Source organism: Tenrec ecaudatus, chromosome 1 (assembly GCF_050624435.1).
Source record: "Tenrec ecaudatus isolate mTenEca1 chromosome 1, mTenEca1.hap1, whole genome shotgun sequence".
NCBI classification, from domain to species: domain Eukaryota; kingdom Metazoa; phylum Chordata; class Mammalia; order Afrosoricida; family Tenrecidae; genus Tenrec; species Tenrec ecaudatus.
The window spans coordinates 144,321,592-144,334,210 of NC_134530.1; the positions used below are offsets into that span (position 1 = coordinate 144,321,592).

General features: G+C 48.0%; 1 protein-coding gene and 1 pseudogene across 3 annotated transcripts in view; one reads left to right on the forward strand and one right to left on the reverse strand.

Annotated features, from left to right (window-relative positions):
• AHCYL1 (adenosylhomocysteinase like 1) overlaps nucleotides 1–7,033 on the forward strand; it is a 46,909-nt gene extending 39,876 nt beyond the window's left edge. For 2 of the 3 annotated variants that reach the window (XM_075559206.1, XM_075559221.1), the window contains exons 9-17: nucleotides 19–82; nucleotides 1,103–1,191; nucleotides 1,425–1,495; nucleotides 1,860–1,954; nucleotides 2,040–2,138; nucleotides 2,483–2,551; nucleotides 2,911–2,989; nucleotides 3,838–3,958; nucleotides 5,040–7,033. In XM_075559206.1, the coding sequence (XP_075415321.1) occupies nucleotides 19–82; nucleotides 1,103–1,191; nucleotides 1,425–1,495; nucleotides 1,860–1,954; nucleotides 2,040–2,138; nucleotides 2,483–2,551; nucleotides 2,911–2,989; nucleotides 3,838–3,958; nucleotides 5,040–5,046 (694 nt within the window). In that variant the 3' untranslated portion in view covers nucleotides 5,047–7,033. Of the gene's footprint in view, nucleotides 1–18; nucleotides 83–1,102; nucleotides 1,192–1,424; nucleotides 1,496–1,859; nucleotides 1,955–2,039; nucleotides 2,139–2,482; nucleotides 2,552–2,910; nucleotides 2,990–3,837; nucleotides 3,963–5,039 lie in introns of those variants that run through there. The other variant, XM_075559213.1, reaches the window with a different exon arrangement.
• A 5,457-nt stretch (nucleotides 7,034–12,490) lies between these two features.
• LOC142438120 (U4 spliceosomal RNA) lies at nucleotides 12,491–12,619 on the reverse strand (annotated as a pseudogene).

A 12,619-nucleotide genomic window follows, 5' to 3' on the forward strand; every position in this document is an offset into this window, starting at 1 on the left:
CCTTGTTTGTTTCCACAGCCTCAAGAGGACCACAGATGTGATGTTTGGTGGGAAACAAGTGGTGGTCTGTGGCTACGGTGAGGTAACTAGCTGGGCCTCGATGTCTCTCTCTGTCTTACAATAGACTGACTAGAAATGTAAAGAGCCCTGGTGGTGCAGTGGTTGAAGCCCTGGGCTGCTAACCACAGGTAGGTTAGGGGGTTCAAACCTACCAGCTTCTCCAAGGGAGAAATAGGAGGCTGTCCGAAATATGTCTAGGGGTGTTTCTGCTCTGTCCTATCGGGTCATTGTATGTCTGAACTGACTCAGATCCCAGCGAGTGTTGGGAGAAGATCTGCAGAGTGAAAGCCTTCACATTTCAGCTATTTGTCATGCGGAGTCCAATCACAGCATCGGTTCCCCCAGTTACAACCTGAACCTTCTCTGAGACTTAATTCACTGTGCACGTAGCATGTTCGCCTCACAGGTGCCTTGCTGTGACCTAAAGGGTGGAGTCCACAGTGAAGTACATTTGCTTGTCTAGAAACTGGAATGTGTTCTAGGGCAGTGGTTCTCAACCTGTGGGTCGCGACCCCTTTGGGAGTTTAATGACCCTTTCACAGGGGTCGCCTGATTCATAACAGTAGCAAAATGACAGTTAGGAAGTAGCAACGAAAATAATTTTATGGTCGGGGGGTCACCACAGCATGAGGAGCTGTATGGAAGGGTCACGGCATTTGGAAGGTTGAGCCCCGCTGCTGTAGGGGATTTCATTGTCAGTAACAGTGAGCTGCTCCAGCGTTCCTACAGAGATGCCTGTCCGGTGAGAGTTACTGGTTTGTGCAGAACAAGAAGTCAGAGGTTACACTGCTCTTCCCTGGCTTCCTCTCACGAATGATAACACATTTCAGTTCCTTGGTTTTTTGTTTTTTAAATCACTGTGCAAAGCTTTCCTATGAGTTGCTGCTAAACTACCTCAGGCAGAGGTTTACACCATACTGTGGGTCTATCTCGCTCTGCTCGGGGTTCGAGGCTGAGTGATGACAGAAAGGTTAAGGCCCATCGCCCAAATAGCCCGCCTCGCCCAAGCGCGTGCCGCAGTGAGCCTCTCTCTGGTGTGCAGGTGGGGAAGGGCTGCTGCGCTGCTCTGAAGGCCCTCGGAGCCATTGTCTACATCACAGAAATCGACCCCATCTGTGCTCTGCAGGCCTGGTAAGAGCAAGTGGAACCATTGGGCGCTTTCATTCCCGGGGGTTCAGGGGTGGTCCCTTCCACCTCTCCTCGGCCCTGCATCCCCCTTCCGGGGTGGACTCCTGGGAGTCGGGAGAGGCCAGAGTGTAGTTTAGCCGCAGCTCCTTTGCCGTCCCTGTGAGATAGAGTTGGGTCTGACTTTACAGGGGTGCGGTTGCCTCGTGTTGTGACCAGCTTCTGCCCTTCTCTTCCAGCATGGACGGCTTCCGGGTGGTGAAGCTCAACGAAGTCATCCGGCAAGTGGATGTCGTGATAACGTGCACAGGCAAGTGTCAGCACTGTGCTGTAGACGCACGACTGTGAACTCAGACGTGAGATCTGAAAGCGGCCCAGCCTCCTCACAGAGTTGGTGCTGTGCGTCCAGTTTCTTGGAACCAGCGGGTTCCGGCAGGCCTGGAAGCCTTAGCACATTTCCCAGAGCAGCGAGCCTGCTGCCCAGGTGGCCTTTTCTCCCACTCAAGCTAAAACTAACTCACAGGGCCTAAAGTGCTATTCTGCACACGAGCTTCCTCATACTTGGCACATGTGATTAGTGCCAGTAAACTTCCCCTCTCCCATGATCTGACTGAAAGCCAGGCGGTACCATCGGACCTCCTGCCCCTTTCCTCAGCACCTTTCTGTCCTTGTAGGAAATAAGAATGTAGTGACCCGGGAGCACTTGGACCGCATGAAGAACAGTTGCATCGTGTGCAACATGGGCCACTCCAACACAGAAATTGACGTGGTAAAGCTTTGTCTCTTCCTTTGCCACGGCCCTTGCTGCTCCTCCCTCCATGCCAGCCACAGCCTGCTGTGCTTCTCCCTTGCAGACCAGCCTCCGCACGCCCGAGCTGACCTGGGAGCGAGTGCGTTCGCAGGTGGACCACGTCATCTGGCCAGACGGCAAGCGCGTCGTCCTCCTAGCAGAGGTACTCCACGGGCGAGCCCTGGCAGTGCACCGTAACAGTTGGGGTTGGGGCAGGGAAGAGATGTGTGTGTTCTCTTGTTGCTGCTTTGTTTGGGAGAGGTGTCGATTCAAAAGGTCTCCTGAGTGGAATCACTGAAAAATGTGACTTTTCACTAAAGGGACACTGTTTCCTTGCCACGGCTGATGCTTCAGTCTTTCAGACTCACGTAAACCTACAGGAAGTCGGAGGAGCACAGAGTTCTGCTTTGGAATGTGTTCTGCACTCTCCCGACTGAGACTACAGGGGTAGAGGCCTTTCCTGTTCTGGCCTGACTTGTGTAACATTGGCCTCTCTTACCTTTTCAGGGTCGTCTCCTCAATCTGAGCTGCTCCACAGTCCCCACTTTTGTTCTGTCCATCACAGCTACAACACAGGTGTGTGGCCCTTCACTGACATGAGTGGAACTAGGCGGGATCAGAGTTCTGATGGGGGCAGGAGCGGACCTCTCGAAGTGAGCACTGAGCTGTATTCTCACCGACCTGCATTTTCCCGGTCATGAGTTGTCGACCTCCGGGCCCTTCAAGTACAGAAAAGATTCATCAGTCCTGCAGAGTCAGTGTTTGGCATCCCTTTGAGTTGGCTGTTGTGGTTGAGAATCTATTTGTGTTTAGTCTTAAATCATTAACCGAACCAAAACACCAACCAACCTCTTGGCTGTGGAGTGAGCCCACTGCTCGTTTTTGTGCCCCAGCTCAGCCCTTTGTGTTCTCTCTGGCCCTCTTCCCCTCCATAGGCACTGGCCCTGATCGAGCTCTACAATGCCCCAGAGGGACGGTACAAACAGGATGTGTATTTGCTCCCAAAGAAAATGGGTGAGTGGAGGACGGTGGGCACCCCTACGCTACTCAGCCCCGCAGCCCCTGGGGGTGCTCAGATGACTATCCGATACACTGCGGTAGAGCCCAGCCCATGCTAGGTTAACCTCAGCGCAAATTCTAATCTCCGAGTCTGTTTCTTCTTCAGATGCTCTTAATCCAAGAAACTTTAGGAAGTTCAGGTCCAATATCTGTGTCGATCGCTAGGCAAACCACCTTATACCGAGCTCCTGTCGTTGCGGGCACAGCCATGTGCTGTGCTGGTGTTCCGTAAGGCGCCCTCTCTTGCTCTGTAGCTTTCCCACAGTGTGCTGCCTCCCGCATCTCATTGGTCAGCCCAAATCCCTGCCCTCGGCAAGCCAGCATTTCCTTATTGTTTTTATAAAGGCTTCTCTATGAAGTTATATATTTGTGCCAACTACCTTACAAATCTGTGACCGAATAGTACTTGAGGCCTTTGTGGATCTTGTCTGTAAAAGATGTGAATGGCACAGGACTCTTTTCGGCTCCCAGTACCCACTTTGATTCGTAATTCAACCAGAGCCCCGTGAGGGAGCTGCTGGGGAGGGGTGAGGGTCCTGGGTGGCATGTGATGCCAAAGCTTGGCCAGAGCAGTAGAGGGAGACACACCCTGTTGTGTCACGTGGAAGTGAACTGCCCTGCAAATGTGCTGAGAGAAGCTCCCTGCCAGCAACAACAGCTCTGGGCGGCTTTCTGACTCCCTATTTCAAGTGTGAGCTCTTTGGCAGCTGCTCCCTCCATTTTCTACACTCTGGTGAGTCTTCCGATGGAAGAGAAAGGCCTGCCCTTAGTGTCACCCTCCCCCTGCCGCTTTGCCATTCTAGATGAGTATGTTGCCAGTTTGCACCTACCGTCATTCGATGCCCACCTGACAGAGCTGACAGATGACCAAGCAAAATATCTGGGACTCAACAAAAATGGGCCATTCAAACCCAATTATTACAGGTAATTTCTTCCTTGTTCTTCCATGGGGCTCTTCTGAAAGGTTCTTTCCCCAGGATTAAATCAAGCAGGCTAGCCAGTGTTCTAAAATAAAGATCGGGCACGGTACCTGACTTGGAACACAAGAACGCTTTCAGAAATTGTATGTCAGAGCTTGGTTTTCACCCCTCCTTTTCTCCCTCCTTCCACTCCTCCAAGATTCTGATATAGTTGGAGTGGGATGGCCCCTGTGGGGGAAGGGCCAGCCCCCCACAACTAATTGCAGGATAGATAGGCACAATTGTACGGTTAATATATCTAAATACTATAATAAAGTCCTAGAGAGCATGAGAGATAGAAGAGATATTGAAGTAATGGAGTCAGACACATTTCATGGTAGCATGCTCACCTCAGCCCCACTTGGTGGTCCACTTGGAGATAGGGGGAGAGGAACGAGGACCAGGGGAAAGGGAACAGGGAAGCAAGGACCGAGGGAGAAAGGATGGGGGAGTGGAAGCCAAGAGAGGGGAGCCAGAGAGAGCTCTTTATTGCTAACCAAGGCCTATATGTCTTTGGGGAGCGTGCAAGCCCACTAATTACAGGTAAAGACATATGTCACAGGGCGGGCTTGTACTGTAGGTAATACAGCAATGAGAGGGGACATTCTAGGGATATACACGCAATAGAAAGAGGAGGAAGGATTGGGGATATACATGTCACAAGAAGGGCGGATCCTAGATTCAGGATGGCAGCCTAACTTTGGATGTCACTGAGCTGGTTAGATCTCCATAGAAACCATTATCAGTAGGGTGTAAATCCCACCTACAGGAACTCCCTTTAGGGAGAAGTAGCCAGGCCATTGTCCTTAACAGGGAGCAGCAGGCCCTACCAGTGAACAATGAATGACTTGGATTGTATTCTCAAGGAGCAGGAGCTAAACCCAGAAGGGCCTCATGAGAGGCCTGAGAAAGCCCAGGGCAGCATGCTGAGCCCTGGGCTCCCTGGGGAGGAGGGCCACCCTGAGGGGCCAAGGAGAGCATGCTGCCTTTCTTGGAGCTCACCTCTGAGGGACACAGGTGCTAACCAGCCCACCTCTTCTTTACAGATACTAATGGAACATAGAACCCAGGACCAGTTCCACGAGAACCACACAAGTCTAAAAGAAATATTTTTTAAGATAACTTTTATTTTCCTCTTCTTTCTTTCCTTTTTTCCCCTCTCCTTTTTAATTTTATTTTTCCCGGTAATTTCATTCTTAGTTTTTCATCTCATTATCCAAGTTCTGCAGACCACACAGGAACTTGCTTCACGGCTCTTTAGCTGAAACTGTGTCATGATCCTCACCTTAGTCACTAAAGAAGGGTTTTATGCTCCCAGCCCAGAAAGGGGGTTCACTGTTTACCACTTCTGGGGGCTGGAGTCTTACCTGGGTACCTTATCACCAGGAAATGCTAAGGTACTTTCTATGGGGAACAACCTGCAATGTCTAAATTGCCTTAAAAGAGCCCCTTTCTTAGCTGCTGAGATAGGTCTCTTTCTCTTCTCCAGAGGAGCAGATAGGTTAGATGTGGGAGGCGCATGTGAATTCCCCTTTGCAGTTCCAAGCCCTGTTTCCAGTGTCAAAGTGGTCTGTCTGGTTCAGAGGTGTGTCCTAGCGTGTTGGTTGGTGGTTAAGGTCCAGTAGGTCCACTTGGATTTCCTACAGCCCTTTCTCCACTCCCACCTGACCCTCTCATCTTTCTAGTTTTTAACCAGACTGCACTTTATTATGTTGAAGTTTGTCCCATAGCATTTTATTTCTGTTGTACAAAAAAGAAAACCCTTTAAGGACGGTTTTTAGTGTTCACACTGAGGAACTGCCCCGGAGGCTGGGGGTGGCTGTTAGCAGTTTCCCTTCCGACCCCTCGGCGCTCAGAGTGCAGCATTGAATCTTGTGAGCTGCTGCTCTCACTCGACAGGACTTTCCGTTTCTCGTCCGTAGTTGATAGCAGCAGCCAGCCGGGGCCATGGCCGAAAATCCTCCCTCGGCCCCGTGCAGCTTGTGCTGGAGGCACCTGGCTTAAGCCTCCCCTCCGTATATAGCACTGAGCTCTCGCGCTAGGCTTTATCCTTTCAGGGCGAGTTTCTGGTCGGCTGTGCTTCTGCAACCCAAGATGCTTAACGGGCGGTAGATGTGGAGAGGGGGCCACAGAAACTTGGGCCAGGATAAGAGAAGTTTCATTCTGTCTGCCATTTGTCTGGGACTGGAAGCCCTGCAAAGCATAAGTTTTACAGCAGCGGTGACCGTGATTGACAATACCACACAGTTTCCGAAGCAAGAGGGTAAAGGACAGTGGGGAAGACAACATGATCGCGAGGCCTGGCTCAGGCTCTGGTGGAATCCATGGGGCACGGCACGGCCCCTCCACCATGCCCCTTGCTTACCAGCATCTCTGCATGCATGGGCCAGTGAGCTTTGTTCTGCTCGTGAGCTTTAACTATAGTATCCAGATTCTAAGTCCTCTATTTGTTCTCACTGGTGATCATGCAAAGTTGAGTCTACAAGGGACTAGAAATGTTCTCATCAGAGAGACAGGTGTTAAAAACAGGAATATAAGCAAGGGAAGCTCTCTCGCCTGCAGTGTCCCAGCAGGGGACAATTGTCTTGCCAAAACTTTTTTCCCCTTTCTGCTGCTCCTGCTTCCCCCCCCCCAACCCTGCCCCTTCCCACTCTGGCAGTGTGGCCAGCTTCCTTCAAGCCCTTTTCCCCAGGGCACTTAACCAGCCAATCAGAACCAGAACACCACATCCATTAGGGGAGGCAGCCTGGCCAACAGTGTATGCGCCGTGTCTGCTCTGCTGGAGGGCAGGGCCCAAGCCCTCAGCCCTCTAGCCTGCTCCTGCTCCCAGCGCTCTGACAGTGTCCGTAGGAATAATGGGTGAGGGCTCCCTCCCTGTCACTGCAGCAAAGGACACTGGAAACAGTCTGGAATCAGGGAGCATGTGGAGAGCAACTTGGGAGGAACAAGTTTATTTTGTATTGAATAATTTTTAATGAATGCAATATTAATCCTTGCAGATGAGCAATAATCATTAAAGTCAATTAATGATAAGACCTTATCGGGAGTCTGTGTCATTCTTGGTTGAATAGCAAACCTTTATAGGGACCTCTCGCAGAGGGAGCACTCACCAGTCCAGGTGTATGAGAGGTGTGGGCAAGATTCCTTCCAGTTCGTCAGTCCTCAGGGGGCCTGAGGCCCTGCGCCTGGGCCCATTCGCTCTGACCTTCCGAAGCAGACCTGCTTAAGGGATTCTCTCACGCTACTTTCTGCTTACCCACAGCCAGCCAGTCAGTGAGGCTTGTGTGGATGGTCCCCCTGGGAGCTAGGGATGTGGCCTAAGCCAAGGACTCAGACCCCAGCGTAGGATGAGGAGCGCGTCCATGCAGGGGACAAGGGACAGCACTAACAGCAGATGTTTTAGAAACGGGGCTTGATCAGATCCACAAAAGCATCAAGAAAAACCATCCCTGTTCCATATGTTTGAAATCGGAGAGAGGAAAGGGACTCTGTTACTGGTTTTACAATATGAATTCAACAGTAGGAACTCAGATTTCAGCATTGATGCAGAGCTGTAGCTAAATATGTACATGTATGTGTTTTGGAATGGGCTTCCAAAATCTCATGGAAAAATCCCATTATCTGCAGAGTTCAGTTTTTCCACAGACTTTTTTTTTTTTTACTTATGCCTTTTTGAAGACCCTCCAAGGTGAGCATGTTTGTATGTGTATACATTCCCTACCTCCTCCGCCTGCATGAGCCTTTGGAGGAGCCGCCCACCTCCTGCACTTCATTGTGCACACTGGCATGTAGATCTAGCCACTCTGGTTCCACTGAAAGCCCAAGACTCCTTGGAGAAATTGCCAGGCCATGGCTGGACCAGAACAAGGACACACTGAGCCAGAAAGCCAAGAAGCACTCAAACTATGGGACGCGTCAAAAGGACACAAGCCAGCTTTAAGGGACTTGGGGAAAAGCTGGGACAATTGAGCAAATAACATTAGGGTCTGTAACCCATTGAATAAGGTAATCGTGTCTCAAAGAAGCTCTGGTGGCGTAATGGGTAAGTGCACTGTTTGACCTCCTCATCCAGCAGCTCCATAGACAAAAGACCTGGCTTGGACATCCCCTCACAGAAGGGTCACAGGAAGGAACAAGTCAGCCAGGATGAAGTACAGCACCTACACACAACATTCCTCGTTTCTTTCATGCTACCCCACCCTAAACGATCATGATCCCATAGCATTACACTGATATAGATAAGAGCTCTCAACACACGGAATCCAGGATAGGTGAACCCCTCAGTAACGGGAGAAGTGATACCATGAGGGTGGGAGAGAAATGAGGAACTGATCGCAATGATCGAAGTGTAACTGGTGCTCCACACCACCACCCTCACAAGGGGACGAACAACAGAAACGGCAAAGGGAGACCGTGGACAGTGTAAGATGAAAATTAAAATATAATTTATCAAGGGGTCATCAGGGAGTGGAAAAAGATACCAAGAGCTCAAGTAGAAAATGTTTTGGAAATAATAATGGCAACATGTACATATGTGCTTGATGCAGTTGATGGATGGATTGTTTTAAGAGCTGTAAGAGCCCCCCCCCCAATAAAATGATTTCTTTAAAAAAAAAAAAAAAAGACGTGGCTGTTTTAAAGATATCAGCCCAGAAAACCATCTTGTCACATGGGGTTGTTATATTAGAAATTGATTCAAAGGTACCAAACAGCAACATATATCTGTATGCAAATAAGTAAAAAGGGTAATGAGAGATGCGATAGTTTCAAAGTACATCTCCATAAAATTCCCTTTATTACAGTGGGGGAAAGTCACTTCACATTGGAGACCCCAGACTGACCGACCACCTTCCAAGAACAAGGGACATTTGTAATGGGAGAAGTCCCAGTCCTGCACTGTGGGAGGCCGCTGCCAATGAAGCAAGACCTGAATGTGATCTCTAGAGCAGACAAAGCCAAATTGAGACGTTTTACAAAATCGGCAGTCTATCATCTTCCAGTGTCAAAGTCAACAAATAAGCAACAATTATAGACTAAGGGGAGTAAGATGGCGAAACAATTCTGCCTTTGATCATTTTGCTCTGAAGGACATCTAGGGAGTGACGGGCCATTATATCAGCGACTTACCAAGGCTCCAGTAGCAAGTAACTAGCATGAGCTAGTTGGGATCCACAAAGTCAGCAGCTCGAAACCACCAACCGCTCAGAGGAAGGCGGGGCCTTCCACGCCCATGAAGAGTTGCAGGCTTGGAAACCCACAGGGACAGTGAGTAGCTAGGAGGCACAACTCTGGGACCGTGAGTGGTGTCTCATCTTGATTATCTCAAAGCTAAGTACTTAGCTGTTCCAAAACTAAGAAAAAAATTAGACCTGGCTTGACGTTCATACAATCAATTGTGTTCTATGTAGGCATATCTTAAACCAGATCATTTTAAAGGTAAAATCTTCCAGGCTAGTGAACATGTTGAATTTCCACACAACAAAATTTCACTGAAGATAAATCTCAACCAGTCATACCTGACATGCACAGGATCGAGCACCTTGACTCGAACCAAGAAAAGAAAATGAAGCGGGGAGGGGCGATTGGGTAGCCCAGCGTACTTGTTTCATTCAGAATACTGAGCATAGTCTCACTGCCTAATCATTTCTGATTGTATGAAGCGTCTACAGAAATCAGTACGTTTTTCATGCCTGTGAGACAAGAATTTACGTCATCACGTTGATCGCTCAGTGAGGCTATCCATGTACAACAGATCAAAACAGACCCGCTCCAGCACTCTTCACAGCTGTTGCTATGGTTGAGCCCCGGGTTGCAGCCACTTTACCAATCCATCCTATGGAGGGCTTGAGCCTTCCATTGACCTTGTACTCTACCAAGTAATGTCCTCCAGAAATTGCTATCTTGATAATATGTCAAAAGGACTCCCCCTCCTAGCTTCTAAGGAGAAATCTGGCTCTACTTCCTTCGAGACATTGATTTGCCCTCTGACAGTCCAGGACCCTCCGTATTCTTTGCTAACACTCTTAATTCAGTGGTTCTCCACCTTCCTAATGCCGCGACCCTTTATTCAGTTCCTCATGTGGTGACCCCCAACCATAACATTTTTGTTGCTACTTCATCACCGTCATTTTGCTACTGATATGAATTGAGCGACCCCTGTGAACAGGTTGTTGACCCCAAAGGGGTCATGCCCACAGGTTGAGAACCGCTGCTCTAATTCAAAGGCTTCACTTCTTGGGTCTCATTCGTGTCTAGATTTCACCTGCGTATGAGGCAATTGACGAGACCATGGCTTGAATCAGATGCACTGTAGTCCTCAAAGGGCTATCTTTGCTCTTTAATGTTTTAAAGAGGTGAATTGCAGCAGATTTGTGCAAAGTAAATACATCATCTGACGTCTGGCATGTGGCTTCCATCAGCATTGATTATAGACACAAGTAAAATGAAATGCTTGATCAGTATTTTCTATCATGATGTTGCTTATTGGTTCACCTGTGAGGATTTTTTTCATTATGTTGAGGTGTAATCCATACTGAATGAAAACTATTTTTTAATCATCAGTAAGTACCTCGAGTCCTGTGTCATCTGCATACGGTGGGCTGCTAATGAGTCTGCCTTCAATCCTGATACCATGTTCTTCATATAGCCCAGGTTCTCAGATCATGTGCATAGAATATGAATTGATTAAGTATGGTGAAAGGATACAACCCTGCTACACACCTTTCCTGATTTCAAACCACACAGTATTTCCTTGTTCGGTTCAAACAACTGTCTCTTGGTCTATGTATAGGCTCCTCGTGAGCACAATTAAGTGTTCTGGAATCCCCATTCTTCTCATCATCTGCAATGATCCACTGTGTTAGGTTGGGTAGACTAGAAAAGCAAAATCTAAAGACACGTGTGTATAAGAAAGAGCTTTAACCGATAGCAATCATGACTGTATAACCCCACTCGAGGGGAATGAACAACAGAATTGTAGGTGAATCGATACATTGGATGGTGAAAGATATGGCAAAATAATTATGATATATAATAAGGGTTGCTGGGGGATAGGATGGGGGAGTGAAGGGATAGAGGGGGCTGATCTCAAAGAGTACAAGAAGAAAAAATGTTTTGAAAATGGTGGTGGCAGCAATTGTACAATTCTGCTTGATGTAATTAAATTATGGATTATTATAATATCTGTAAGAGCTCCCAATAAAATGATTAACAAGTAATAAAAATTTTAAAAGAGCAATTATATACTAAGAAAACAGCTCAGTCCAAATCAAGTCCATAAATTCAATATTAAGTCTGATAGTAGTCCATAAATCCTTCTTCAGACTCACACAGCTACATGCGATGATGCAGAATGCAGGACAATCACAGGCCAGTGGGTGCAAGTCTTGGGGATCCAGTGGTGGTGGAAGCATCTCCAGGGCTCTCACAAGTCTCAGTGTGGCTCCACATAGCTTGTCCACAGGAAGGGGAAAGCAAAGAGAGTGTGTGTGGCCTGGCTCCAGGGAGAAAGAGGAAGAGGCCGACCTTGTGGAGCCATTTATCTCGGTCACCCTCCAGTCAAGCTGTGACCTGACTGACAGACTAAACTCTGCCAACATGTTCCTACAGGTGCCACTGTGGCATTAAAAAAAACCTATCACAGTTCACCCCTTGCCAACTTGGCACATGTACACAATCTTTACATATAAAATTTAAAACAAGGAAAATAGTAAAGTCATATTTGTGCCTAACAGGATTAAACTAAAATGCATACAACTCAAAATGTGCCAACTTCATTTAAGCATAATACTCTATAAGTGAACAAAACAAAAATATTTGATACTTAGCAATTGCAGTTATGTGAGCATCTATACCATAATCCTATAAACATATTCCCCGACCCATGAAAATTTATGTCAGCCACTTACATCATGCCTTTATTCCCCCCATTGTGGGTATCCAGTTTCTCTACTGCCCGCTTACATCAACCCAGTGCTCTGAGAAGACAAGCAAGTTATTTGATGTGAGGGACCTTCATTCCAGTTGAAATCGTGTGAGCCTGCATCCATAAGCAAAGTCAAATCAGAACAGGCCATTTGTAAAGTCAGCAGTAAAATACGCACCAATTCACTGGCTCAAAAATCTTATCTTCATCTGGTCAGATGCTGGTCATCTCAGTGTGGGCCACCTTGCTTAGCCTTACCAGGATACCCATGGGCCTCCTCGCCTTTTGACAAGGGCACTGTCACAAATTTTCAACAGTCCAGCCACCTTGGGCTAAGTAACATCATAGGCTCAAGTTCTGCACAATTCTTTAAACTTCAGGCCAGCCAACACACTCTCATCTTCTCCTTTAGTCCCTGTGAACCAGGTCCATGCATATCAGTGGCCAAATTCAATCCATCTCTCTATGGCTGCATTTCTCCCACCTCTACTGAACAGATGGATCCAGGTGGTCACCTAGCGTGCCACACACTGCCAGCAGACTTCCTTTAACATTCTGCCCTACAAAGGAGAGTTCTTTCATGGCTCCAAATTTTTCCAGTTTCAGGCACAAACCACTAGTTCAGAATTCAAAGCTTTCAATGAGCAATAATCGTGCCTTGGGTAGACCTCATTGGCTACAATATTGCCACTGCAAAAAGCA